Genomic DNA, 26,126 nt, shown 5'->3' with positions numbered 1-26,126 from the left:
CTAAGAGGAGGCTTCAGTTGTCTAAGAACCTTCAGGTCACAGAGGACAGCGGCCCCTCAGGGCTGAGCCTCAGACACAGGCATTTCTCACAGCCTCCTCCTGCCCACTGTCCTCAGCCCGGTTAAACCACAGATGACTGGAAGAGGTGGAACACTATTATTTCAATACTGCTCAATTCCAGATGCTCAACAATGAGGAACTTTTAATGCCCAGTGAGTTACTACACCGAGTTTCAGTTTCCTACCCAATGGTGAGCTTGGTAAATTAATAACGAAATGATAAAATTAATAAAAATCATCAAATAGAGTAATTGACAATAGAAGTGCTGACTCCCATCAGATAGACATTTAAGTGAACAAGATTAGCTGAGTGTTACCTGGTGCTGTGTCTGCTCCCTTTGTCTCACTGAAGGCTCTGTCAGGAGAGGGGACGCAACCTGCAGCTGGGGCTTCCGGGTCGCCCTGAACCTCCTGGGCAACAGGAGGATCCGTGCTCATCTCCTGTGTCATCATACAGATGGATTCCTGGGTCTCAGCCTTTACAGGGGCCCCCGGTGTGGCAGGAACCTCCAGGGAAGAAGGGGGGTGCTCTCCAACACCCTCGGAGGAAAGGACCTCTCCATGAGGCTTCTCTGACTCCTTCCGACATGCCTCTGAGGACGGCACAGAGCCATCCTTCACCACCTGCCCCTGGACAGAGCAGCTGACAAGGCTGGTCAGAAGATTCTTACAACTAACAGCCACATCAAACATCTGCAGGCTGTCGGCCAAAGAGATGATCTTGGAGAAGTTGTGCTTGCCCACAGGGAGCTTGCCAGTGTACATCATTTCTAGCAAGAGGGCAAACTCCTCGGGGCTCACCACAGAGGCGTCGATGGAGATGGTGTCTGTGTTGTCCAGCAGGGTTTTGAACAGGAGGCTGGCTGCAGCCAGAACGAGCTTGTGGGCCCTGAAGTAGACGGTGCCGATGGAGATGGTGCAGTCGCAGAACTGCTGCTCCTTGCACAGCGTGTAGAGCTGCCGCAGCAGCTGGCGGCTGTAGTTGGGGAGCTCCATCGCCCAGGAGTCCCCTCCTCTCTCCTTCCAGTCCACCCACGAGGACAGCCTGGAGACAACCACAAACACCCAGGAAGGGCCTCGAGTGACGCGCTCAACAAGGAGGCAGTTCACTCAACAAATGCTGCTCTGCGGAGAGGGGCAGCTGGCCAGGTGGCCCGACTAACAGAGACCTCAGCGATCGCCACGTGCTCAGCGACAGGAGAGGGGCTGTGCGTGGCCGCAGCAGCCTAAGGAAACAGCCATGAAAGGGCCGGGCCTGCCTCGGACTTCAGGCTCTCACTACTACTGGATGCTGTTCTTGTCCCCAAAGAGCAGGTGGCCAACTGGAAGAGACAAATACATGGACACAGACATCAAACACAATGTCCTTGGTGTGTTCAAGCCTTCTGCACTGCTGCCTGCCACTTGCTCTAATATATTTCCCACGGGTTCCCTTGGCCCCCTGCTGGGTCACCTGTTGCCTTTGCTGGAACCTCTTCATCACTTCTGCCACTCAGGCCTCCCTCGCAGGCTCCCCTCCCAACTTCAGATGTGCACCTGCAACTACCCACTGGGCAGCTCCAACAGGAAGCTGACAAGTTTCTGAAACTCTACTCCCCAAAGCCCTCCTGCCATCTTCCCCACCTCACAGCAATTCTGTCCTTCTCGTGGTTCAGACGGAAATCCTGGGAGTCATCCTTGGCTCATTTTCCTCATGCCCTAGATCCAGTCCTTTACTGCTGCTGCTGGCTCTTCAAATACAAGCCCGATCCACTCATTCCTCGTCCCCCACATGGCTCCCTCTGGGCAGCCCACACCACCACCACCACTTGTCTGGACTAGTGCCATCATCCCTAACTGGCCCCATGCCCCTGCCCTCCCTAGACTGCCCCTACCTCGCCCTCTCTTCTCCCCAACCACCACAGTGACCTATTTAGCACATAGTCAGAGCTGGTCACTTCTTTGCAAAGAAGTCACAAGTGGCTTCCAGTCTTTCAAGGTATGGCTGCTGCTGGCACCCCACCCATTTTCTCCTCCTCTCCCTGACCTTGCCCCACGGGCTCAGCTGACCCTGGAGCACACAGCACACTCTGGCCACAGACTTCCTCAGTCCTGTGCCTGGCCGACTGACTCATTTCCACCAGGAATCTGCTCAGACACCTGCTCAGACAGGTTGAGCATCCCAATCCAAAAATCCCAAATCCAAATGCTCCAAAATCAGCACCTTCTGGGGAGCCAATAGGACATCCCAAGTGGAAAACTCCACATCCGACCTCATGGGACAAGTTGAGTCAACACTCAGGTGCACTACAAATACTGTGTGAATTTACCTTCATGCTGTCTGCATGATGTTTATATGGAATGGAGAGAAACTTCATGTTCAGACTTGGGTCCTATCCTCAAGATCCTTTCACTATGTACACGAAAACATTTCCTAAAAATCCAAAACCAAATTTCCTGTCTGGAGCGATTCTGGTAAGGAATACTCAGACTTTATTTTCGTAAGGCCTCCTTCCAGCCTCAGCGCTGACAACCTCCTTCCTCTGCTTTGTTTTGATCCCGGGACCATTGCCTTTGGGCTCTGCAGCATCCTGACTAGAACGCGAGTCCCATTAGGGAAGCTCCCTCCACCTCTGTCTAGCACAGGCACTCTGGTCAGCTGGTAGGGTGGACTGGGAGCTGGCAGGAACTACAATAACAGTGACCTGCATGGAGAAGCCCCAATGGGGGCGGAGGGGGATCCAGGGAGCAGAGCTGAGCTGAGGAGGAGCGGCCAGCTGACCTGCCTCCTAAACGAGGCACAGAAACTGACGGGGTGAAAAGGGCGGAAGAAGAGGCACTGGGCAAGGAAGCTGATGGGCACAGATAGGCCAGCACTCTGTCATGGAGGGAGGGCTAGGACACGAGATCACAGAGGTCAGTGATACTAAAATAGGAAGCGGGGGACACAGAGAGGCAAGAGATGGATCTGGAGAAGCAGCAGGGGTTCTGGGCTCAGAGGGACATGAAGGCCATGCTTAGGAGCCTGGGTTTTCTCCTAAAGGCAATGAGAAGCCATTGAAAGGATTTATGCAGGAAAGTCACATGGTCAGAGCTGCATTTTAAACACACATCAACTATGTGGTGTTTCTATAGAATCTGAGAGGACTAATGCGAAGGCAGGCTCCATTATTACAGGACATCAGAGGAAAATCCATTCGGCTTTGACCAAGAGAAGTGGTAACAAGAGAGAGGAGGAAAGAACCCCACAGTATTTAGAAAGTGTAAATGTTGAGATTTGGGAGCTGAATGGATATGAAGATAGGAGAGAAACAGCTTCTCAGGTTCCTGGTTTGGTGCTGGGTAGATGATGAGATGGTCCAGGTGATACAAGCTAAGAGTTAGGAGGGGACACCTATCTGGTAGAGTTTTGGGTTGAGGATCCCATAGCAATGACAAAATTGTATAATCTCACTTGTATAACAAAGAAAAACTAGAGTCAGAGTAGAGAGACGTTTTGGAAAAAAACAAAGTCTCACATCAGCTGCCTGTTAGAACTGATGCCCTCTCCACCCCACCACGATTTCTGTATTTTCTGATATCTGAAGCTGACAAAAGTAGAAATAAATATATATCCAAGTTCTCTGACTTCTATTTTGCATGCGAAGAGCTTAGACGTCACCCTCTGTCCAAATAACAACGGAAAAGCTAAAAAATTAACAATCCTTCTTAGATTCATCAGAAAAGAGAGAGCACTGTCTCCCTAAATTGGTGACAGGCAGAAACAGAATCACAATTTAACAAACTGAAACCCACAGCAAACGCCTCTCTGGGAGCCAGTGCCACGTTCAGAAAACCTGAACCATAAATGAAGAATCACAGGAGGCCGAGAGGTCACAACTGAGAGAGCGCGCAGGGTGTCCAGCCACAGGGCGTCCCTCCACTTTCAGTGGTCAACTCCTGGAGCACACCAGGCCCTCACCCAGCACGTCTGAGAACAATCCCTTCATGCTTCCCATCTTTCCAGCATATTCCAGTATTCATTTTGGAATATGCCAGAGCACTGTTCTTTACAAGGCCTGCACTCAGGAGCTTAACCCACTGGGGAAAAAGGAAATTCCCGAACTCCAGCTCCTTCTACCCATCTTTTACCACGCAAGGGGCAGGAAACCTGAGAAGTGCCAGTGAGACTCACAGCCCGGGGCACAGCCCAAGAGCCTAATCACAGATATGGAATCATAGATATGGAATGCTCCCCTCCCGACACCGTACACCGCACATCACCAAAGGCCTGTGTACAGCAGATCCTTTTATGCAATACAATGTGACCACCTTGCATCAAAAAAAATACAAGGCAAGGCTAGGCCAGGCATGGTGGTGGACACCTGTAATCCCAGAGACTCGGAGGCTGAGGCAGGAGGATCACAAATTCAAGGTCAGCTCAACAACTTAGTGAGACCCTGTCTTTAAGAAATTAAAAAGGGCTGGGGGGGCTGGGGATGTGGCTCAAGTGGTAGCGCGCTTGCCTGGCATGCATGCGGCCCGAGTTCAATCCTCAGCACCACATACCAACAAAAATGTTGTGTTCGCCGAGAACTAAAAAATAAATATTAAAAATTCTCTCTCTCTCTCTCCTCTCTCACTCTCTTTAAAAAAAAAAAAAAAAAAAGGGCTGGGGATGTAGGTCAGATGTAGATTGTCCCTGGGTTCAATCCCTAGTACTGGAGGCGGGGACTAAACTAAAATCAATAATCTAAGCTTCCATCTTAAGAAACTATAGCAAAACAACAACAACAACAACACACACACACACACACACACACACACACACACACACACACACACACACACACACCCCACACCACTAAATCCAAAGTAAGCAGAAGAAAATAAATGACAAAAATCAGAAGGAAATGAAATCGAAAACAGGGAATCAAAAAAGAAAAAAAAAATCAATGAAACTAAAAGCTGACCTTTGAAAAGACAAATAAGATTAATAATTAATTAATGTATCCATGTTAAGCAAAGGAGAGATCATACAATTACTTATATCAGAAATGAAAGACAGCGATCCCTACAGATCCCGTGGTCATTAAAAGGATAATAAAAGAATATTATGAACAACTCTATGCCCACAAATATGATAACCTAGAAGAAATGATCCAATTCCTGGGACAGCAAAATCTGCCAAAACTCTCACAAGAAGAAACAGACTATCAGTGTAACTCTGTATCTTGTAAAGAAATTGAATAAAAAATAACCTTCCTGAGCGAAGTAACAGATATACACGAGTTCACTGGTAAATTCTACCAAATATTTAAAAAGAATTATTCTAGTTCTTTTGAATCTTGTCCAGAAAGCACAAACAGGGAAGACATCCTCTTTTGTTTTCTCCCTGTGGTGTTGTGCTGAGGATGGGACCCAGGGCCTACTGCACGCCTGGCGAGTGCTCTGCCGCTGAGCCGCCTCCAGCCCCTAACTCATTCTTTGAGGCCATCATTACTCTAATATTAAAATCAACAAAGACATCACAAGAAAAGAAGGAATAGACCAACATCTTTCATGAACGTAGAAGAAATGTGCTCAACAAAATGTTAGGAAGTGGAATCCAGCAACATATAGAGAGTCACACCCCACGACCAAGTGGGACTATCCTAGGTAGGAAAGGCTGGTCAGCATCCTGACATCACTTCATCACCACGTCCCACGGTCCAGCATGTAAGACACCTAGAAAAAAGTGGTAGGGCTTATGTAAAATTGTTCTGTTTTATAGGCATCTAATCTATAGGATGATGGGAAATAATGAGTTAATGTATTTCAACACATCAACAGACTAAAGAAAAAAACACACATCAAAAAGTGCAGAAAAGGCATTTGCTGAAATCCAATACCCATTCATGATTTTTAAAAAAAATGTTCAGCAAACCAGATATAGGAACTTCCTTGGCATCTATCAAAACACAAAAAGCCCACAACATCACATTTAATGATCAGAAACTTGATGCTTTTCTGGCAAAATCAGGAATAGTGTGACAAGGATGTCCCTCTTCTTACCTCTGCTATTCAACACTGTACTGCAAGTCCAAGTTAAGGCAACCTAAGGAAAAGTGGAAGGCACACAGATCGGGAAGGAAGACACAAGACTCTTTTTGTTTGCAGCAGACATTGTTCATGCAGAAAATCTGAGATAACTGACCAAAAAAACTTTCTTGGAATTAATAATTGCAGCAAAGTTGCAGAATTAAAGTTAATATATGAAAATCAATTGATTTTTCCCACATATCAGCAATGAAAGTAGAATTAGAAATTTAAAAAAACTCAAGGAAACATTTAAGTATAAATCTAACAAAATTTATACAAGCCCTATTTGTACAGGACCTATATGAGAAAAACTACACAAGTCTAATGAAAGGTATCATAGAAGAACTAAATAAATGCAGAGATATTTCATTTTCTCTGATAGAATGACCCAGTATTTTCAAGGTATCAGTTCTTCCCAACTTCAATTACATATTACATGCAATCCCAAAGACCCAGCAAATTATTTCATGCATATCAACAAACTGATTGTAAAGTTTATAAGAGGCAAAAGACCCAAAATAGCCAACTTGATATTGAAGAAGACCATAGCTAAGGAATGATGCTGACTTCAAGACTCAGTACAAACATGAGCAGTGTAACTCCACATCAAGTTCAACCACAAGAATGGGATCAAACTTAGAATGGGTTGCACCCCATGAATGTATAATATATCAAAATACACCCTACTGTATCTTGTAATACTAAGTCTTGTAGTTGAAGACTTACATCCACACAATTTGTGTATCTAAAACAACAAATTTTAAAAAAAGACTTAGTAGAAAGCTATAATAAGAACCATGTGGTACTCATCAAGTAGACAAAAAAAGTATATCAGTAGAACAGAATAGAAAGGCAGGAAAAGACCTGTGTTGGGGCTGGGGATGTGGCTCAAGCGGTAGCACGCTCGCCTGGCATGCGTGCGGCCCAGGTTCGATCCTCAGCACCACATACCAACAAAGATGTTGTGTCCACCGAGAACTAAAAAATAAATATTAAAAAATTCTCTCTCTCCCTCTCTCTCTCTCAAAAAAAAAAAAAAATTCTTTAAAAAAAAAAAAAAAAAAAGACCTGTGTAAATGCAGTCAGTCCACTGAAGGTTGACAAGGGAGCAAAGACAGTGCAGGGAAGCTGTCCTCCAACAAGGGTGCTGAGCCTCACCACAAACCTCAGACCCATCATGAAAATCAATTCAAAATGGATCAGAGCCAGATTTGGTGGCACACATCTGTAATCCCAGCAACTCGGGAGGCTGAGGCAGAAGGATCACAAGTTCAAAGCCAGCTTCAGCAACTTAGCAAGGCCCTAAGGAACTCAGTGAGATCCTGTTGCTAAATAAAATATTTAAAAAGGGCTGGGTCTGTGGCTCAGTGGTTAGTGCCCCCTGGTTCAATCCCCCTACCAAAAAAAAAAAAAAGGATCAGAGATCAAAACGTAAAATGCACAACTATGAAATCCTAGAAAATAAGAGAAGAAAACCTGTTGACTTTGGGTATGAAAATAACTTTTTAGATAAAGCACCAAAGACGAAAGGAAATGATAAGTTGAACTTCACTAAAATTGAAAACTTCTGCTCTGTAAAAGGCAATGTCAATATAAGAAAACCACAGAGTGGGAGAAAATACTTGCAAAAGATGCATCCAATAAAGGACATTAACCAAAATATACAAAGAATCCTTAAAGCTCAACAACAACAACAAAACTAACAAGATTTAAAAATGGGCAAAAGACCTGAAAAGATACTTCACCAAAAAGATACACAGATGGCAAGCGAGCATGGAAAAGATGTTCAACTTTGCATGTCATCAAGAAATTGCAAATTAGAACAAGATAACTTCATACACTTATTAGAATGAACAGAGTTCAACCACTGGCAACACCAAGTGCCCACAAGGCTGTGGAGCAATAGGAACTCTCATTTATTGCTGATGGGAACAGAAAATGGAAGTCACTTCCCAAGATTGTTTGGCAACTTCTCACAAAATTAGACAAACTTTTATTACGCCGTGATACATGATCTGGCACTCACCTTGTAGTTGAAGACTTACATCCACACAAACCTGCATGCACATGTTTATGGTAATTTTATTAATAGTTGCCCAAAGCTGGGAGGAACCAAGAAGCAGGTGGATGAATAGACAAGCCTTGGTGCCTACAAGGTACTCAATGACAAGGAGAAAAGAGCTAGCAAGCCACAGGGAAAACAGACAAGGCTTAGATGAATATTAAGTGAAAGAAACCAACTTGAAAAGGTTACTATTTTGTGATTCTAACTAAAACTATGCAGACAGAAAGAGATGATGGTGAGAGGCCAGTGGGGAGGGACAGATGAATCAGCAAAGCACAGAGGATTTTTAGTAGTGAACTTATTCCTTATGAATCTATAATGGCAGATACATGTTATTATACATTTGTCAAAATTCACAGGTGGACAACACCAAGCGTGAGCCCTAATGTAAACCATGAGCTTTAGATGATAAACACGTATCAACAGAAGTTGTCAAGGGTAAGAGATCACCACAGCGGCTGGGATGGTGGGGGGTGGAGGGGGGTGGTCTCGTCCTCACTGCGCATGTGGAGAAGGGGGAGTGCATGGGAACTTTGTTATATTTTGTTGTGTACTTTAAAAAAACTACTCTAAATAAATAAAGCTTATCAATTAAAATACCAAGTTTCCTGTAAGGTACACAGGTTTCTTCAGTTCTAGCCCTCGCAGACCGCATCTCCACCATGTGGGCATTCATTACTTCACATGATTACCTTTGGCTGGTTCAAAGAGGACCTCTGACAACACCTAGCTCTGTTGTTTAGGTACATCCTGTCTTCACAGCTGCATTACAAAAATGCATGTTTTTTAAATAGATAAAGAGGGAAAAAATCCCATAAGAATTAAACAGTTCTTAGGAGCTATCTTCAGAAAAAAAGGATGAATATCTACAATTTTTAATTGACTTATTTTAATAACTGAGGAAAAAATCAGAACAGGAATTAAGCTACTAAACAGACATTGATATAAACAAATTATATCAAGGTAATGTGATTTTTTTCCAATAAGACAAACTATAGGCTTTATGGATTATAACAAATCAAAAGACTCACCTGGATACATGGTAAATATTTTTAAACATTCTTTTTTTTAATCAAACTTTTTTTTTTAAAGAGAGAGAATTTTTTTGATATATATTTTTTTCTTCAGTTTTCGGCGGACACAATATCTTTGTTTGTATGTGGTGCTGAGTCAGATCGAACCCAGGCTGCACGCATGCCAGGCGAGCACGCTACTGCTTGAGCCACATCCCCAGCCCCAACATTCTTATTACTAAGAAATAAGTGACTAGAATTATATTTTCAGGACAAACTAAAACTTAAAAGGTTGCTTTGTAGTCATTTTTCTGGGTAGAGTATACATATCTCTCATCAGCTTAATAAATAAGAAAATCCACCAAGATGAAGAGGCAGAAATTTGAGCATTAACTAATGGGCTTTCTGGTGGAAGCTATTTAATATTCTTATTAACAACTAAATTAAAAGGGAAAATAAGAGAATAACTTTAGCAGAATAAGCAACTGGGCAAGGTTAAAAAATATCAAACCAAATTATGCACCTTACCAGGACACAGATGCTAACAAGATGGTGCTGATAAATAAAAGAAGAAAGGAGAAAGTCAAGGCCCAAATCATTCAAGCATGGTCAGGGGCTACTCAATGAATTAAGCTGGCAGCACTGAAAGCTGAACACTTACTGAGGACGACAGAAACACTAATTAAAGAATAGACTTTTGGCAAAATGGCACACTGAGCTGATGTAAATGGGTCTTTTCTCACACAGAAACACTGGATAAAACATAACAAAAATGCTTTTTAAATACATAGTAAAGTTAAAAAAAAAAGAAAGAAAAAGAAAAGGGAAATCTCCAGGCACCTGAAATCAAAGAGACATCAAAATCAAAGCTGGAACAGTAAGTGGGAGTTGAGCCCATGATAGCTCATGGGGGTTTCAAACTCCCGTGCAGGCCCTGGGCTTAGAGGAGGACACATCAATGCGCACACGGGGACTGGGGAAAAGGGCTTCAAGCAGGTGAAGGTGGGGAGTTAGAACTGAGACCCTTGCTTAAAGCCCGGAGCCTCAGATGCCTATTCCTCCTGATATGCAGGCTAAAAAAATCTCTTCTCACTGGCCCAGGGAAAAGGGACAAAAAGTGCTAATTATCTAGGGCATGAGTGGGACAAATGACAGAGCATGGCAGAAACGGGAGATAATATTTGTAAAATTTAAAAGCATCAAGGAATTAACATCTAGAATAGATAAGAATTCTTATAAATCTTAGGAAAAAAACTGAAATCAAGGGGAAAAAAACTAGACACATTGACTAACAAGTATTTATTTAACAGTAATAACAGCTGGCATTTAATTGACTCCTACTGTACTCATACACTTCACATGAGTGTACGTAACTCACATATTACACAATTCATTTCATCCTCTTAAAATCTGATGAGGCAGATAGTTACTATCCCCTTTTACCAAAGGGAAGACTAAGGCCCAGAGAGATGGAATAATTTCTCCAAGGTCAAATAGTAACATGTGACAGACTCTAGATTTGAATCCAACATATCACTAGTGAGTACCTAAATTGATACAGCTGTTTTGGAAAAGCAATCTGGTGATATTTAGTGATACATATTGTACATGTACAGGAAGCATACTCCTGTATATGTATCTTAGAAAAATTCTCACGTAGGTCCATAAGGAAATATGGAACAGTGGCTGTGGTAGTAATGGCACACGCCTGTAATCTCAGCAACTCTGGAGGCTGAGACAGATGGACTGCAAGTTTGAGTCAAGCCTCAGCAACTTAGCAAGACCCTGTCTCAAAATGAAAAATAAAAAAGTGTTGGGAATGTGGCTCAGTCACAAAAAACATCCCTGGGTTCAAACCCTACTACCAAAAAAAAGTAATCACGGAAGGGTAACTAGTGATTTGGAGACTACTAAAATATACTGGAGAGGACAACTATATGCTGCTGACCTCACAAGTAAAATGTAGAAGCCTCTAACATAGTTTACTGTGTTTCCACCTCTCTTTGCAAGGAAGTTAAGTGGAGGTGAGGCAGACTCTGATGTGGTGCAGCTGCAGTGAGCTACTCGGAGTAAGACTGTGGGAGAACACGGAGCACTGGACCCTCCAAGTCCTGGGCACTGACATACAGAGGCCACCCAAGTTATTACTAAGTACTTACTTGGGAAAACTGTCACCAGAGGTCCCATGGGAAGAACGTTTAAGCAACAAAAGAGCACAAGAAGATGGCTACTCCTCAAAGGAACAATATCAAAGCCTCAAGAAAGGACCAGACTAATACAGCATGAAGATACTTAGAAGAGACGTAATTGGCTGAACTGAGAGCAGTATAATGACCCGAAAACACAAATGGGAATTCAACACAAAGTAGAAAAGTAGGCCAGCATCCCGAAAGGAGCGCACAATATTTATTTATTTAAATTTTTATTCTGTCTACTTCCAAAAAAGATTTGAAAGTTTGGGGGGTTCTCTAAGGTACAAGAAACAACACAGAAGAAAAACCAGGGAAGCAAGTGGGAGCTAATTCAGTTTGTAGGGCACACAGAACCCCTATAACTGAACAGGGAAGAAATAACACCAAGACGCACCGTCTCCATGCACACTGCTGAGTTAAGACAGGCGCCTGTCCTCAGATCCACAGCGGCTGGCAAATCCCCCAGCAAGGTGCCGAGCACAGGCCCCTGCTGCCGCTGTTGGAGGGCACGGGACTCTTCCATGTCTCAGGGAACTGGGCCTGCGGTTTCTCAATTTACTGGACTCGATTTCCCGCCAGTCGTCAGCCAGCAACAGCCTCTGGCCAGCAGAAACCACTTCTGGACCAGCTGCCCACCGTCGCCTCAGACAGCCAGGCACCGTGGGGCACAAAGCAAGATCTGTGTCTGCAGAGAGTGGAATAAACACTAATATGATTAAAAAGAGAACTTTTAAAAGGACTTGATCCATGAGAGACAGAAGAAGGAAAAGGGGAAAAGGGATAAAACAGAAAGAGCCCCAATGAGTGGAAAGGAGCCCCAATGAGTGGCAAGGAGCTGGAAAGGAAGGAACTAGTAACGACAAACGAGGCTCCATCTCGACAGGGGAGGGTGAAAGGTAAACCCGAGGGAAGGGAGGAGGCTACCCAGGGCCAGGAGAGGCACACTGGGCGTGCAAGCCAGAAATGATGTCTGTGCACAGGCCCATGGCCCTGCACCTGGCATTGGAAAGACACCCAAGAACTGGCTGCCATTGCTATTTATGGACTCTGGGCTGGCCAGAAGAGGTCTCTGAGAACACCCACGGAGGGGGAGTGGGGCACAAGGCCGGAGCTGAGGAACTCACACCTGCTTTCTCAGGGAGGAGCTTCTAAAACAGGAACAGCACAAGTAAGATGCAGCCTTCCCAGTGGCAGGCGGCCTGGACAAATCCGGGCAAGGGACTAGCATAGGAAGGAAGAGCAGGCCACCTATACACACTACCAATAACCAGCCGGAGGTGCACGGAGCAAAACCTGGGCGCACCTCTGCCTGGATTTCTGTATTTCTATAACCAAGAGAGAAAAGCCATTCAAACTCTCGACAAGGCCCCTCAATTCAGTTCCCCTAACAATTCTGCCCTCTCCTTTGGGCACACTGATCCCTCTGGTCTGTGCCATTTCTCTTTTCATCTGGCTTGATGAGATCTCACCTGCTTTAAGTACTTCTTTACTGTTGCTCTGATAATCCTATCTCCTGAGTAAAACCGTGCCTTCTATGTTGACGCCTGGGCTCTGCTCCAGCCAGAGATGGGGAGACCTTGGAGAGCCCTTTTTGTTGCTTTCACTGAGCAGGAGTTCATTACTCATTTATCATGCACTCTTGTCATATGACCAAATGACCTTAGTCCCATCTCCTTCCTTTCTGAGGGAGGAAACTGAGGTCCTGGGGGGCTGAGCTGCTCTCTGATCCAAGTCGGCTTGAACCCTGTGGCTATTTAGTATCTCACAAACAACCGGAGTCAGGTGAAATAACAGGCACTCTCCACATAATTAGAGCAAAGATCACACATTCAGAGACAAGAAATGGGGGATTTGCTCACACAAAAAGATGATTTAAAATGTTAGGTATCTAAGGAATCAGCTAAGTTAAAAGAGAATCCTTAGCAATTATTTCTGAGAATGCAAGGAGGATTGGTGAGGTTAGAAAAGGGTGACTGTAGCTTTTAGCAGCCCAGATTTCTCAAGTTCAAAAGCAGCTGTCATTTGGTTCCATTTCCTAACACTGACTGCCTGATGGGCAGTAATGTACGGTGTAAAGACGGTGTAAAGAATGCCGATTTCTGTAGCTGAAACTCCTAGGTTCGTGGCCGTCTCTTCCTGCATATAACCATCATGGTCTCTAATGTTACCATCGCTATAATAACCATTCCATCCCCAAAGCCAGTCTACTTCAGTTCCAATCTCTGAAATGTGGACCAACAACTGAATGGTTTATATGCTTCCCTAAGGTACATTCTGGTCACTGGGAAATCTAGGCAGCTAGTTCAGCTCTGAGGAACTGCAGTGTGGGCAGCCCTAACAGGGTAGAATCAGGCAGAGCATGAACCTTTGGGGCTTTGGGAGGCCGTCTAGTGGCCTCTGTCCTACAAACCAAGTAGGGATGATGCTGAGATAGTAATACCTTGCTTATGTTCTGGGAATTACAGCTAGCTCCCAATTCCATTTATCCTCATTTTACAGATGAGGACGAAGGCTCAAAGGTGTTAAATGCCTTGTCAAAGGCCAGTGAGCCAGTAAAGGGCAGAATCTGTACTTTAGTCCAAGTTTCCATTCCCCTCTAACATAAGGAAGCCTCACTGGATGTCAAGACTTAACTACCTACCACTTCTGCAGATCCTGCTCCCTCCCAAGAGCTCAGCAGCCACTGAGAAGTATGGCTACCCACACTTAACAGGAGCACTGAAGAGTCTCACCCCCAGGAGAACTGATCAGTAAGACAATCATTGGCTCAGGAGACCATATTTTTCTTAATTATCTATTCATATCTCATGTTGGGAGTCAGTCCTTGTAATACCCTGCTCTACCAAATTATACTAGGATATTTATCTAAGAACCACTAATAGCTACTGATAATTAAGTACCTTCCTGTTTCTAGCACTTTTTACCTACTTTATTTTTTAAAAAATTTTTATTTTACATTTATGTGGTACTGAGGATTGAACCCAGTGCCTCGTGAATGCTAGGCAAGTGCTCTCCCACTGAGCCACAACCCTATCTATCCCTTTACCTGCTTTAATACTAACAATCCAGGAAAATTATTAAACCCAATTTATAAATAAGGTCCCAATAGTAGAGGAGTAACAAGCCTGAGAGCACAGCAAATCAGTAGAGGAACTGTGAAGACTTCTGCCCTTTTATCAATCAAATCAGCTCCTCAAACTTTAAAGAACCTAAGAATCACTCCGAGATCTTGTCAAAGAAAAGATTCTGATCCAGAAGTTTTGGGGTGGGGCCTGAGATTCTGAGCTTCTAATAAGTTCCAGGTGACACCGATGCCAAGGAATCGTCCCTGAGTAGCCAAGTACTATGACATTGCCTATTCTCAAAGCAGTTTTATACATCTAATTATTACCAAATATGTTTTAAACAATACTTTAGCCTTTAAGAAGGAAAAGAGAAAAAAATAAAAGTCTCAAATTACACTCACATCTCTTCCTTTGCACCTGCCCTTGGCCCTAGCCAGAAAAACAAACTCTGGAGTAGCTCTGGAAATAATTTACAAAATATGGAGGATCCTGTAGCCGGGCTTTAGGCAAATACCTCTGTAGCCTCCTGGTACCAACCCAAATGCCTCTGAAGCATTCCAGCAACCTGGTAGTTCCAGGCAGCCAGCTTCCCTGGCTGCTGCCAACGTAACTAGACCCAGAGGCGCCTGCCCCAGGTAAAGCTGTTCCTGACCTAAAGTGGCATGTTCGCCAGACCTGATAAACCTTTGAAAGGCCTAGCATGTACAGTCAATCAGTAAATGTGTGTGGAACTGAATAGAGTACGAAGAGCGTGGCCCACGACCTACAGATGACCTACTGTGACATTTCCTTTCTAGCCACTATGCCACCTGTCTTCCCCACAGTTTCAGACAACTGTCTTCCACAGCCTCCTCCCCAGGTCCCCTGAAGGCTGTATTGGACAGCTTTTGAGGACATATTCTCTTTTGTGACGTTACATCAAAAATGAAAGTCCAAAGTTACGCACGGACTTGGCATCTAGCAAAATCGCGAGGGCCTCAATGACCTCACCATAAGTACCGTTCCCGCTCCCCTCCCAGCTCCAGAGCCAAACAATCTTCCTATCAAAAGGACCAGGTCCAACTCCTGCTTGTCCCCCAGCAGTGGGCTCCAGTTCCCTGCCAGCCCCCAAATTAGTCAAACAAGCCAATCATATCCTTTGGCAGGAACCAGGCACCTGCCCCTGGACTCTACAAAGGCTCCTCCCACAGCCTCTGCCTGTTGGCTCTGCTCCTAAGTGCAACCCACGTGGCCTCACCTGTGTGTGGCTCCCTCTTCCTCCAGGCTGAGTATGGGTGACTAACAAACAGCTGTTGAGTGCATCTGGTGTCCTGCATCTGGTCATCCCCCACCCTACGGTGGGAATCCCTCCCTCATCAAAGGGATGTATGAGAACCAATTAAAACATCTTTTTTTGGGGGGGGGGGCAGGCCACCTGTCCTGCCTTTTTCCACATCCCTGAATCCTTCGAATGCTTTCGGCAAGGTCCTCAACTGCTGGGGCTGTGCTGAGCTCCTCCCACACACTTTCCCATCTAATTCCCCTTGCAGCCCTGCCAGGGAGCTGGCATGCTATCCTACTTCACAGATCTAAGGAAGCTAACGCACAGCAAGGTTAGGCAGCTTGCCCGAGACCACAGAGCCAGCAGTTTGAGCAGAGCTCAAAGGAGGTCTGTTGCTCCCTGCTCTTAACTACTAGCTTGGCCTCTCTGGCTGACAGACCTTCTGGGCTCCAGCTACTGCCCCCACTCCTCTGACAGGCAGATGTACCTGCTGCTGGAGGGCGGGGCGGGAGCACCTGCACTGAGGCACCTGCTGCTTCTCCTGGTTTCTGTCGTGGCAGGGCAGCATCGCTGGGAAACAGCACTGTGGCATAGGCCAGCTGGCTGGCTGCCAAGACTTCCCAGGCCAGCTTGAACTGGGTCTACCAAAAGGTTGTCAACCGGCAGACACAGAAGCCCTATCCTGTCACAGCCTCACAGTTAATTGGACTTGAGAAGTTGGACAATACTATTTAAACTCAAAAAGAATTACATATCGGAACCAATTCATTAATTCATAATGTGAACTGTGCCCATTCACTGCAGTCATCTGAAGAATCTCAAGTGGCAACATCAATATCACCAGAAAGCTGTTAGAAGTCCAAGAAAACAAAGGGAGTTAATGCACACAGCCAACACACAGTGAAGGCCGGGGCGCTGGCTTCGGCATCAGGGAAACGGGCGGGCAGAGCTTGAGGGGCCGTGTGTGTTGCCAGCACTGGGCCCGTTCCTTCCATCGTGGAGTGCCTGGGCTCTCCGGTGGCCGTCCCCTGTGATGCAGCTGTGCTGCTGTGCCCTGCTGGGAGATAACCTTTAGCAGGTACCCAATGCCACTGGGCACGAGCTCGTCTTCCGGGCTCTCTCAGACTGCAAGGAGCACCTCTCCTGCCTCTGGCCGCAGGCTTGCTCTTAGTGCTCTGACACCTGGGGACACCTGCCTACAGCCACTCAGAGCGCCTCCTCCTTAAGAAGCCTAAGCCCAAGGATGTGCCTGACTCACCTCAGCAGCTCCTGGCTTCCAGTCATCGCCAAATGCACTTGAGTCCCGTCCTAGTCTACTGCCTCCAGGCCGCTCCTTGACAGATTAAAACTTGGGGGGGGGGGGGGGCGTGGTATTTATCACTACCCACCACACATGAAATGACTCCTCATTAGAGAAATTATGCAACTGGAATTATCCTTAGACTGTTTAATTCCATCCCTATCATTTCCAGATGAACAAACTGATAGAAATTAAGTGACCTGTCCAAATCATGGATCTAAGCAATAATATGGCCGAAACCAGGATCTGGACCTTCAGCCAATACTTGAACCAAAATCCCAAACACCTAACTTCAGACCACGGGTCCCAGGTGGGGAGGGCTTCCATGTATCTCAGAGACAGGCAGAGCTCTAGGCATATTTACAGCAGATTTACCATTTTTTCTTTGAATCTTTCTATAGGAAAATAACTATCTTCACGCGATAAAACTGCCCCAAAGTGTCTCAGGGAATATGTGATTGCAACTTTCTCAACCCACTGTCATTAGAATTATAAGTCAGGTTTGTGGCTGAACAATAACAAAAAATCTTAAGTGAATATTCAAGATATTCAAGTAGTACAAGTTTTTTGTTTGTTTTTTTCTTTATCTGGTAGTGGGGATTGAACCTAGGGCCTCAAACATGCTAGACAAGCATTCTACTACCAAGCTACACCAGTACTTTTTGAGACAGGGTGTCCCAAGGCTGGCCTCAAATTTGCAATCTTCCTTCCTCAGCCTCCCCAGTTGCAGGATGATCACAGGCATGTACCACCATGACCAACTTTGGAAAAGTATTTCAATGACGATATTTACTGGGCAGCAGTGGTCTTAGATCATGGACTCTTGCTCTGGCAGACTAACTTGGGTAAATCACTTTGATCACTGTGAACTTCAAACTTTACAGTTTTGATGTGAGATGAATTGAGACAATGCACCTGAAATGCTTTAGCAAAGTGACTGTCAACAGTAAATGCTCAATAAGTGTTAGTCGCTGTTATTACAAAAACACCACTTGCATCAACAACGCAGGAGAGGTGAATGAGACAGGCCCTCACGCGGTGCTGAGGAAGCATCAACTGGAAAATAACCTGGAAGTTACCTGCTCGTGGAGAGCTAGAAAAGGGTTCAAAGACAGGCACGAAAATGTGGGGCTGGCGGGGAACGGGGACATTTTATTTGCACCAATGGAATATTTTACCAGAATGAGTTTACATATTAACTGTATAATTACATATAAATTTAAAAATAAGAAATCCATGAGAGTTAAACAAACAAACAAACAAAACACTGTTTAACATTTATATCCTTTAGACCCATTGCAAGGACTCAACCCAGAAACAGAGATACAGCAAAATACTGATGGACACTGTATTCAGAGCAGTAGCATTGATGGCTAAAAACCTAGACGGTTAAAATAAATGAGATTCTAAAGTCAATGTTATAAGTATGGACTTATGGAATACTATGGAGCCATTAAAATGCAGGCTCTTAGCTGGGGACATGGCTCGATGGTACAGTGATCACTTTTACTTGCCTATCACACATAAGGCCTTGTTTTAGTTCAATCCATAATAAAACACACACAAAAAAAGGAGGAAAGAAAGGGCTCTCTCTATGACCTAAAGGACAAGTAACCAAAGAAAACATAAATTGATCTCATCAAATTTTAAAACTCCTATGTATCAAAGTAAAAAGATAACTCAAAAAATGGAAATAAATATTTTCTGATCATATATCTGATGAGGGTCTAGTATCCAGAATATATACATAGTATACCAGAATATAGCCTTGGGGACTCTTACAGTTCAACAACAAAAGGACAAACAAGCTAATTTTAAAATGAGCAAAGGCTCTGAATAGACACGCCCAAAGACAGTCAAAACAGCCAATGAGCGCATGGAAAGAAGTTCAACATGGTTAGTCATTAGTAAGATGCAGACCAAAGCCATAATGACATATCACTTCACATCCATTAGGACAGCTATAATTAACAAACAAATAAAAACAAAAAAACGAGTGTTGCTGAGGATGTGGAGAAATCAGAAGCCTCACAGAATTGCTTGTGCAAGTGTGAAATGATGCGGCCACTATGGAAAACAGGCAGGCGGTTCCTCAGGACATTCAACACTGTGATGTGATAGGACCAGCAAGTCCTCGCCCAGGCACTCACCCAAGAGAAATGGAAACCCACACCCACACAAAACCTCGTGCCCTAGTGCTCACTGGGCATTAAAATAGCCCAAAAGTGAAAACAATCTAAATGTCCATCAACTGATGAACATACAAAATGTATATCCACACAGTGGAATAACATTCATCCACAGGAAGAAGTGCTGAGACAGTACCACCTGGAGGAATCCTGCTAAGTGAAAGGAGCCAGAAGCAAAACATCACATGATTCTATTTGCATGAAAGGACCAGAACAAGCACATGCATAGAGACAGAAAGTGGGTGAGTGAATGGCTCCCAGAGGCGTTGGGGAGGAAGGAATGAAGAGTGACGGCCAATTGGCACAGGAAAAAAATGGTGCGGCCAATCTGGAAAGCAGTATGGAGATTCCATGGAAAACTGAGAATGGAACCACCTTTGACCCAGCTATCTATCCCACTATTCCCAAAGGACTTAAAAGCAGCATACTACAGGGACACAGCCACATCAATGTTTATTACAGTACAATTCAAAACAGCTAAACTGTGGAACTAACCTTCAGTAGATGAATGGATAAAGAAAATGTAGCATATATATACACAGTGGAGCATTAGTCAACAATAAAAGAGAATAAAATCATGGCATTTTCAGGTAAATGGATGGAGTTGGAGAATATAATGCTACATGAAGTTAGCCAATCCCAAAAAACCAAATGCTGAATGTTTTCTCTGATAGAAGGATGCTGATTCATAGTGGGGTTGGGAGGGGGAGCATGGGAAGAGATGAACTCTAGATAGGACAGAGGGGAGGGAAGAGAGGAAGGGGTAAGAAGGGTAGAAATGAGTACATGTATGAAGACACGAATGGTGTGACTATATTCTGCATACAACAAGAGATATGAAAAATTGTGCTTTATATGGATAATATGAATTGTAATGAATTCTGCTGTCATATATAACATATTAGAATAAAAAATAAAAATAATATAAAATATTAATGTAAATATTAATAAATATAATAAAAATTTTCTAGGGTTATAAAAGTAGTGATGGTCACAGACTTTTGAACTGAAGCTTTTTTTTTATACCTTTATTTTTATTCAGTGCTAAGGATCGAACCCAGGGCCTTGCACATGCCAGGCAGGCACTCTACTGCTGAGCCACAGCCCCAGCCCCTTGCACTGTACCTTTTAAAACAGTAAATTGTATAGTTATGAATTAGATCTAAATTTTTTTCTTGAAAAAAATTAGGCATTTGAAAATTTTTAATAATGTGGGGGAAATGCTCTCAAGGTACTAAAAGGAAAACAATCCATATACTACTAAATATACATATAAATCCAATTTGGTTTAAAATGTGTGTATGCACGTATATTATATTTTTTATGCACATTTGCATAAAAAATATAAAAAGTATGCCAAATTGCTAACAGTGGTTATCTGTAGGTAGTATCATTATGGGGAACTTATTCATGTCTTCATGTTATTCATATTTTTCTTCATATATTTCAAGTTTTCCCTGTAATAAATATGCACTATTTTTATAACCAGAAAACTTAAACAGAGAAACCCAAGTAGATCTGCCTGGCTTCAGAGCTACTGGCATTTTCCATATACCATTCACTGACTAAACATTTAAGCTCAGTAAAATAAGACATACTCTGCTAGAAGGTAATTTGCATTAAGTGTAGAATGGGGTTCAAACCTGAGTCCAAGCACTGGGAAGGGGGAAAGGAGTGCACACTCTCTTGGATGTCATGTTGTCCAACAGCACAATTTCTCAGGAGAGGGCCCACGGCTTTCATGAGCAGCAGCCTGGCTTAATGGCTCAGAGTCAGAGCTGAGCCAGACTCTGCAGGTATGGATTGTGAATGTGCAATTACAACTTATATGATCTCAGGCAATGACCTAACCTCTATGGGGCTCAGGTTCCCCATTTACAAAATAGGGATAACCACTGGGTTGTGAGAAGATGAAATGAGTTAACACATCTAATGCACTGGCACTATCTTCAGGGACACAGTGTGAGCTCATTAGATCAACTAGCAGTAGTCCCCATCATTACCACCACCACCTCACAACCAGACTCTCAAGGAGGGAGAGACATGGATATGCCAACGACCACTCAGAAGGCTGTTTTCCAAATCTCCAAACTGGCAGCTGGCATCCAATTCTTGATGACCCTGGAACAACCATTCTACTCCACTAATTTCTTTTTCCAGATTTTCTAATGAAACTCTTCTTTTGAGGCATTCTATAAGATGCAGTGAGGCAAAATATTCAGCCTAACCAACTGCTTCTATCCTCCTATCTTCCGACTAATTCATAGAAACAAGCGATTTTTCAAGACCACTGCAGCAGAAGGAGGCTCTGGGAGACTCGGGCACCTTCCCGGACACACTGCTCTGACCCAGCACTCACCCAAGATGACTTCACAGCCCCGACTGCAAAACCCCTGTGCGACTCATTCATCTACTGAGTGACTAGGGATCGGGATGGCACTGTACTCAATGCCAACTCTCCATCCTGCAGTCAAGAGTCTCGCCAAGCAATCACTTCAAAGCTTTCAAATCCAACCTCTCAGGTGTACAAAAGGCCCCTGGCTTTGTCACTGGCGCTGACAGGCATTTTGATGACCTGAAAACGCGATGATTTCTGAGTTTTCATAACTTGATTAGCAGCATATACTTTTCTCAGCAGGAAATAAATCTGGACCACACATTAACAAAGTCCCAAATTCTAAATTCAAAGATACCCATCTAATGTTAAAATAAAAGGGTCCTGGCACCTAAGAATATCATAGCGGGGCACTGTGAGGCCAGAGGCTGTGTGCTGGACAGTAAAGGTCTGGAGCCCAGGGTGTGAAGCTCAGCTGGGCCTCTCAGACTGCCTGCAGGACCTTAGGCAGGCTAAGCTACTTAACTCTCTGGGGCCTCATTTCCTCTTATGTAAAATAGACATAATATTAGTCCTTATCTTACAAGGCATTTGTAAGAATAAGCGAGTCCACGTGAGTCAATCAACATGAAGACTGTTGCTAGCTATTACTATGTATCATAACTTACTGCCTTTTGAAAAGAGAAAAAACACACCTGCCAAACACTTGTTTTTATCACTCTGCTCCATGACTTTAAGTTCCATGTGTATCTTCCATATAGGTCACTATGACATGATTATTTTTAAAAAAGCAAAGAATTCACAGACAACCACACTAGCTTCACACAAGTGATCTGGGAGGAAAGTCAGCTGGGAAAGAGGGAGCAAGTGGAGAGTGAGGACTCCATGACATGAGTGCTGGGCTACAACCTGAGACGTCTCACAAAACCTAAAATACGCAGGCAATTCAGAGGGACAAAGAACTGAGAAGACCTGGCCCAATTCCCACATTTCATAGCTAAGAAAAAGTGCTTTAAGATCTTCCAGGTCACTAACGACACAGAGACTCTATTACATAAGTCTTCAATACACAGTCATACCTGTAAGGAACTGATTCCAGGACCCCTGTTTGGGTACCAAAATCTGAGGATACTCAAGTCTCTTATGTACTTACTGGTGCTGGGGACTGATCCCAGGGCTGAGCACCTGGGCACTGCCACTGAGCCACACTCCTAAGCCCCAACTCCCTTATTTATTAAATGCATAATAAAAATTTGTCCCTCTGTGTCCATGTAGGATTGGGGGGACCCCTATGGAGAGCAAAATATTAAGATGCTCAAGACTCTTATGTGAAATAGTGCAGAATATGCATATAACCTAGGCACATCTTTCCATATATCTTAAATCATCTCTAGATGATTAATCAATTAAAGTATCTTATACAATAAAATGCTTAGTGACAAAAACAAAAAAAATTTACATGTACAGTATTTTTTTTCCAAATATTTTTGATACAAGGCTAGTTGAATCCACAAATGAGGAACTCCACAGGTATGGACAGGCAATTGTAATTTGGGGAGAGTGGCGGGGAGCGGGTGGTAACTGGATTGAACCCAGGGATGCTTTCCCATGGAGCTATGTCCCTGTCCTTTTTAATTTGGAGACAGGGTCTCCCTAAGTTGCTGAGGCTGACCTTAAACTTGCAATTCTCCTGCCTCAGCCTCCCAAGTTGCTGGGATTATAAGCGTGCACCACCCAATTGCATATTCTAAGTGGAAAGCAAAAGGAAGATAATTTGGAAAGAGTAAGAAGAAAAACAGTTTGGGAGGTTAAGATAGTGACTGGACAATAACAATAGCAGCTAATATATCAGCTTTTGGTATATCCGAGGCTTGGTGGCAAGTGCATTATGTATTTTTGCAAAACCTGTGAGACAGTTACTATTATTAACCCCACTTTCCACTGAGGAAATGAAGGCCTAGAGAGATGAAATGAGTTCCCCAAATCACAAAGCCATTGAGTGGCAGAGTCGGTGAATGAACCCACACTGTCTGATCCCAGAGCGGGAGCTTGTGCCACCAATTCCTATTGCCCAAGCTTGAGAATTTAAAATGCACTGAAGCCCTAAATCCCAAATCTTTCTCCTACTAAAAATTTTGGTTAACTTTCTCTGGTCAGAGGCATTGCAAAGACACATGATCAACAAAGTGTTGCTTTTTTTTTTTTAATTAGTGCACATTGATTATACAGAAAAATGGGTTTTATTGTGGCAAGCTTGTCCAAGAGGATAACATACTTTGATCATAGCACCCTTCTGACCCCTCCCAGTCCCCTTCCTCTTCCCTAACAGTCTCCCTCTACTCTCATGTGTCTCCCTATCCCTAAATTCCATGAGAGGAAATACATGCAAAGTGGTTTTATTTTTTTTTATTTTTTATTTTTTTAAAGAGAGAGAGAGAGGAGAGAGAGAGAGAGAGAGAGAGAGAGAGAGAGAGAGAGAGAGAGAGAGAGAGAGAATTTTTAATATTTATTTTTTAGTTTTCGGCGGACACAACATCTTTGTTGGTATGTGGTGCTGAGGATCGAACCCGGGCCGCACGCACGCCAGGCGAGCGCGCTACCGCTTGAGCCACATCCCCAGCCCGCAAAGTGGTTTTAAACACGAGCAGAGGCTGGGTACAGCTCAGTGGAAACTCGGCACTGCAGACATCAACGCGACATAAAGCAGGGAGACCGAGGAGAAGGCCACTTCTCCTGGGCTTTGTCGGGCGCTGCTGCAGTTCGGCTCTTAAGTGCCCCCGAAGGCCCAGCTGTTGAAGGCTTGTTTCCCAAAGTGATGCTCCTGCCAGGTGGCAGGCCTCTAGGGAAGTCCTCGGTTCACAGGGGGCAACAGTGGGACTCCCGTCCCTTCTTTTGGCTTCCACCACGAGGTGACTGGACCTGCTCCTCCGCACACTCAACCATGATGTGCAGCCTCGCCTCAGGCCCCAAAGCAATAAAGCCAACCCTGGACTGAAACCTCCAACACTGTGAGCTAAAATTAACCTTTTCTGCTTATAAGTTGCTTTATCTCAGGTATTTGTTACAGGGATGGAATGCTAACCCAGACACCAGGCGCACCACCTTGTCCCCCACCTTGTCCAAGGCTATAAAGCTGGTGACAGTGAAGCTAAGGATGTGGTCGTCCATGAGACCCAGGGTGGCCAGAGCCGGGTCTGCTGTGCTTGCAGTGCACAGGGCGTCTCCTGCATCCAGAGGACCTCTGCTGAGCTCAGCCAAACACCCTGCCCCGAGGCTTGACACTACCAAGAGAATATTCCGATTCATCTCTGCTCCCGGCCCAGGTGAAAGGCACAGGCCATTTTTCACCCAAATCCTGCTTTTCTGACACCTTTGTAATAGGTACCAGAAGCCTGGAAGAGACTCTGGCCCCTTCCTGCAACACTGACCTGGAACAGCACTCGGCCACTCAGCCCGGAAGCCCTCTGTGCACATGTCACAGAGGATCTCCGTTCTCCTCTCCTCCTAGTGCTGAGAGCTTTTCTTTTGTCTTAAGAAGTGGGAATTACTTTCATCTCTAGCTTTCCCTCACCCGTCACCAGGGAGTGTAGCAAGAGAGTTATCTTAAGGAACTAACAATGAAAAGAAAAATGCAAAAGAGGGTAACTTCTCTATTGCCTTTAACGCTGGGAAAGAGCCTGTGGGATTCCATAGTATTTGCTTAAAAATGTTCAAAGAAAGACATGGAAAATTTCATCCTTAACATTTTACTGCCCAGGAATAAAACCCCAGAACTCTGAGAGGCCAATTATTCTGCTGTCTTGGACTTTGACCTTAAGAAGTCTCCCTCTGGTTTTCACCTGACGGAACTGAGGGCAGCTGACAGCAGAGTGCCAGTAGAAGGAGCAGCTTGTGACCAGAGTGGTCACATTTAATGACTGCCAGGCCTTCAGAACAACGTCCAAAGTTACAGCGCCAGGCCAAACCCACAGGCTAAACGAGCAGCAAGCTTCACTGTCGTCTAATTTAGATGCATTAGTTCCTGCTACGCGCACATGGTGCCAGGAGCTGGGTACTCCAACAGGGGCAGCGCTCTGGGAATCAACCAATACTGGACGCACTGATAAAACCAGAGAAAGACAGGGAGCACAGGAGGGGCCAGGACAGCAGGGGAGGTGCAGGGAGTGGCTGCAATTGAAGAGGACCTGGGACCACGCTGCCGCTGGTGCACAGTGGCTCTCTGCTGCTTCCTTGGCTTCTGCTCCTCCCAGGCCAACTGGCGCTTAAATGGTCTCAATAAGGAGTTGTAACGCCTTACTATTTTATAGAATTGGATTCTAAACCTGACCTTAGCTTTCTAACTTTGAATATTTAACCTTTTACAATATGTTTCCTCAAGTGTAAAAAGAGGTTAACATGTACATTGGAGCTCATCATGCTATCCTTAATTTACTATGCTTGAAATCATTCTTAATTTTTTCAAATAGGGGCTGGGAGCACAGTTCAGTGGTAGAGCGCTTGCCTACCATGAGCAGAGCCCTAGGTCAACTCCAGCACCACACATAATAACACTTATTTTTTTAAACAGGGAGAGTGGTATCTACTACTTACCTGCTGTGGTAATTACAT

General features: G+C 44.4%; 1 protein-coding gene across 5 annotated transcripts in view; it reads right to left on the bottom strand.

Moving 5' to 3' along the window:
• The window catches only part of Zbtb40 (zinc finger and BTB domain containing 40), a 75,507-nt gene that overhangs the window by 41,436 nt on the left and 7,945 nt on the right, over positions 1–26,126 (bottom strand). For 3 of the 5 annotated variants that reach the window (XM_078025550.1, XM_078025547.1, XM_005317564.5), the window contains one exon: positions 377–1,381. In XM_078025550.1, the coding sequence (XP_077881676.1) occupies positions 377–1,055 (679 nt within the window). In that variant the 5' untranslated portion in view covers positions 1,056–1,381. Of the gene's footprint in view, positions 1–376; positions 1,382–11,762; positions 12,054–12,837; positions 13,003–26,126 lie in introns of those variants that run through there. The other 2 variants (XM_078025548.1, XM_078025549.1) reach the window with 2 other exon arrangements.

The sequence above is a fragment of the Ictidomys tridecemlineatus genome, chromosome 11 (genome assembly GCF_052094955.1).
Source record: "Ictidomys tridecemlineatus isolate mIctTri1 chromosome 11, mIctTri1.hap1, whole genome shotgun sequence".
Classification (NCBI taxonomy): domain Eukaryota; kingdom Metazoa; phylum Chordata; class Mammalia; order Rodentia; family Sciuridae; genus Ictidomys; species Ictidomys tridecemlineatus.
The sequence above is the reverse complement of the archived record's forward strand: the minus strand, read 5'-3'. Positions and strand labels throughout refer to the sequence as shown.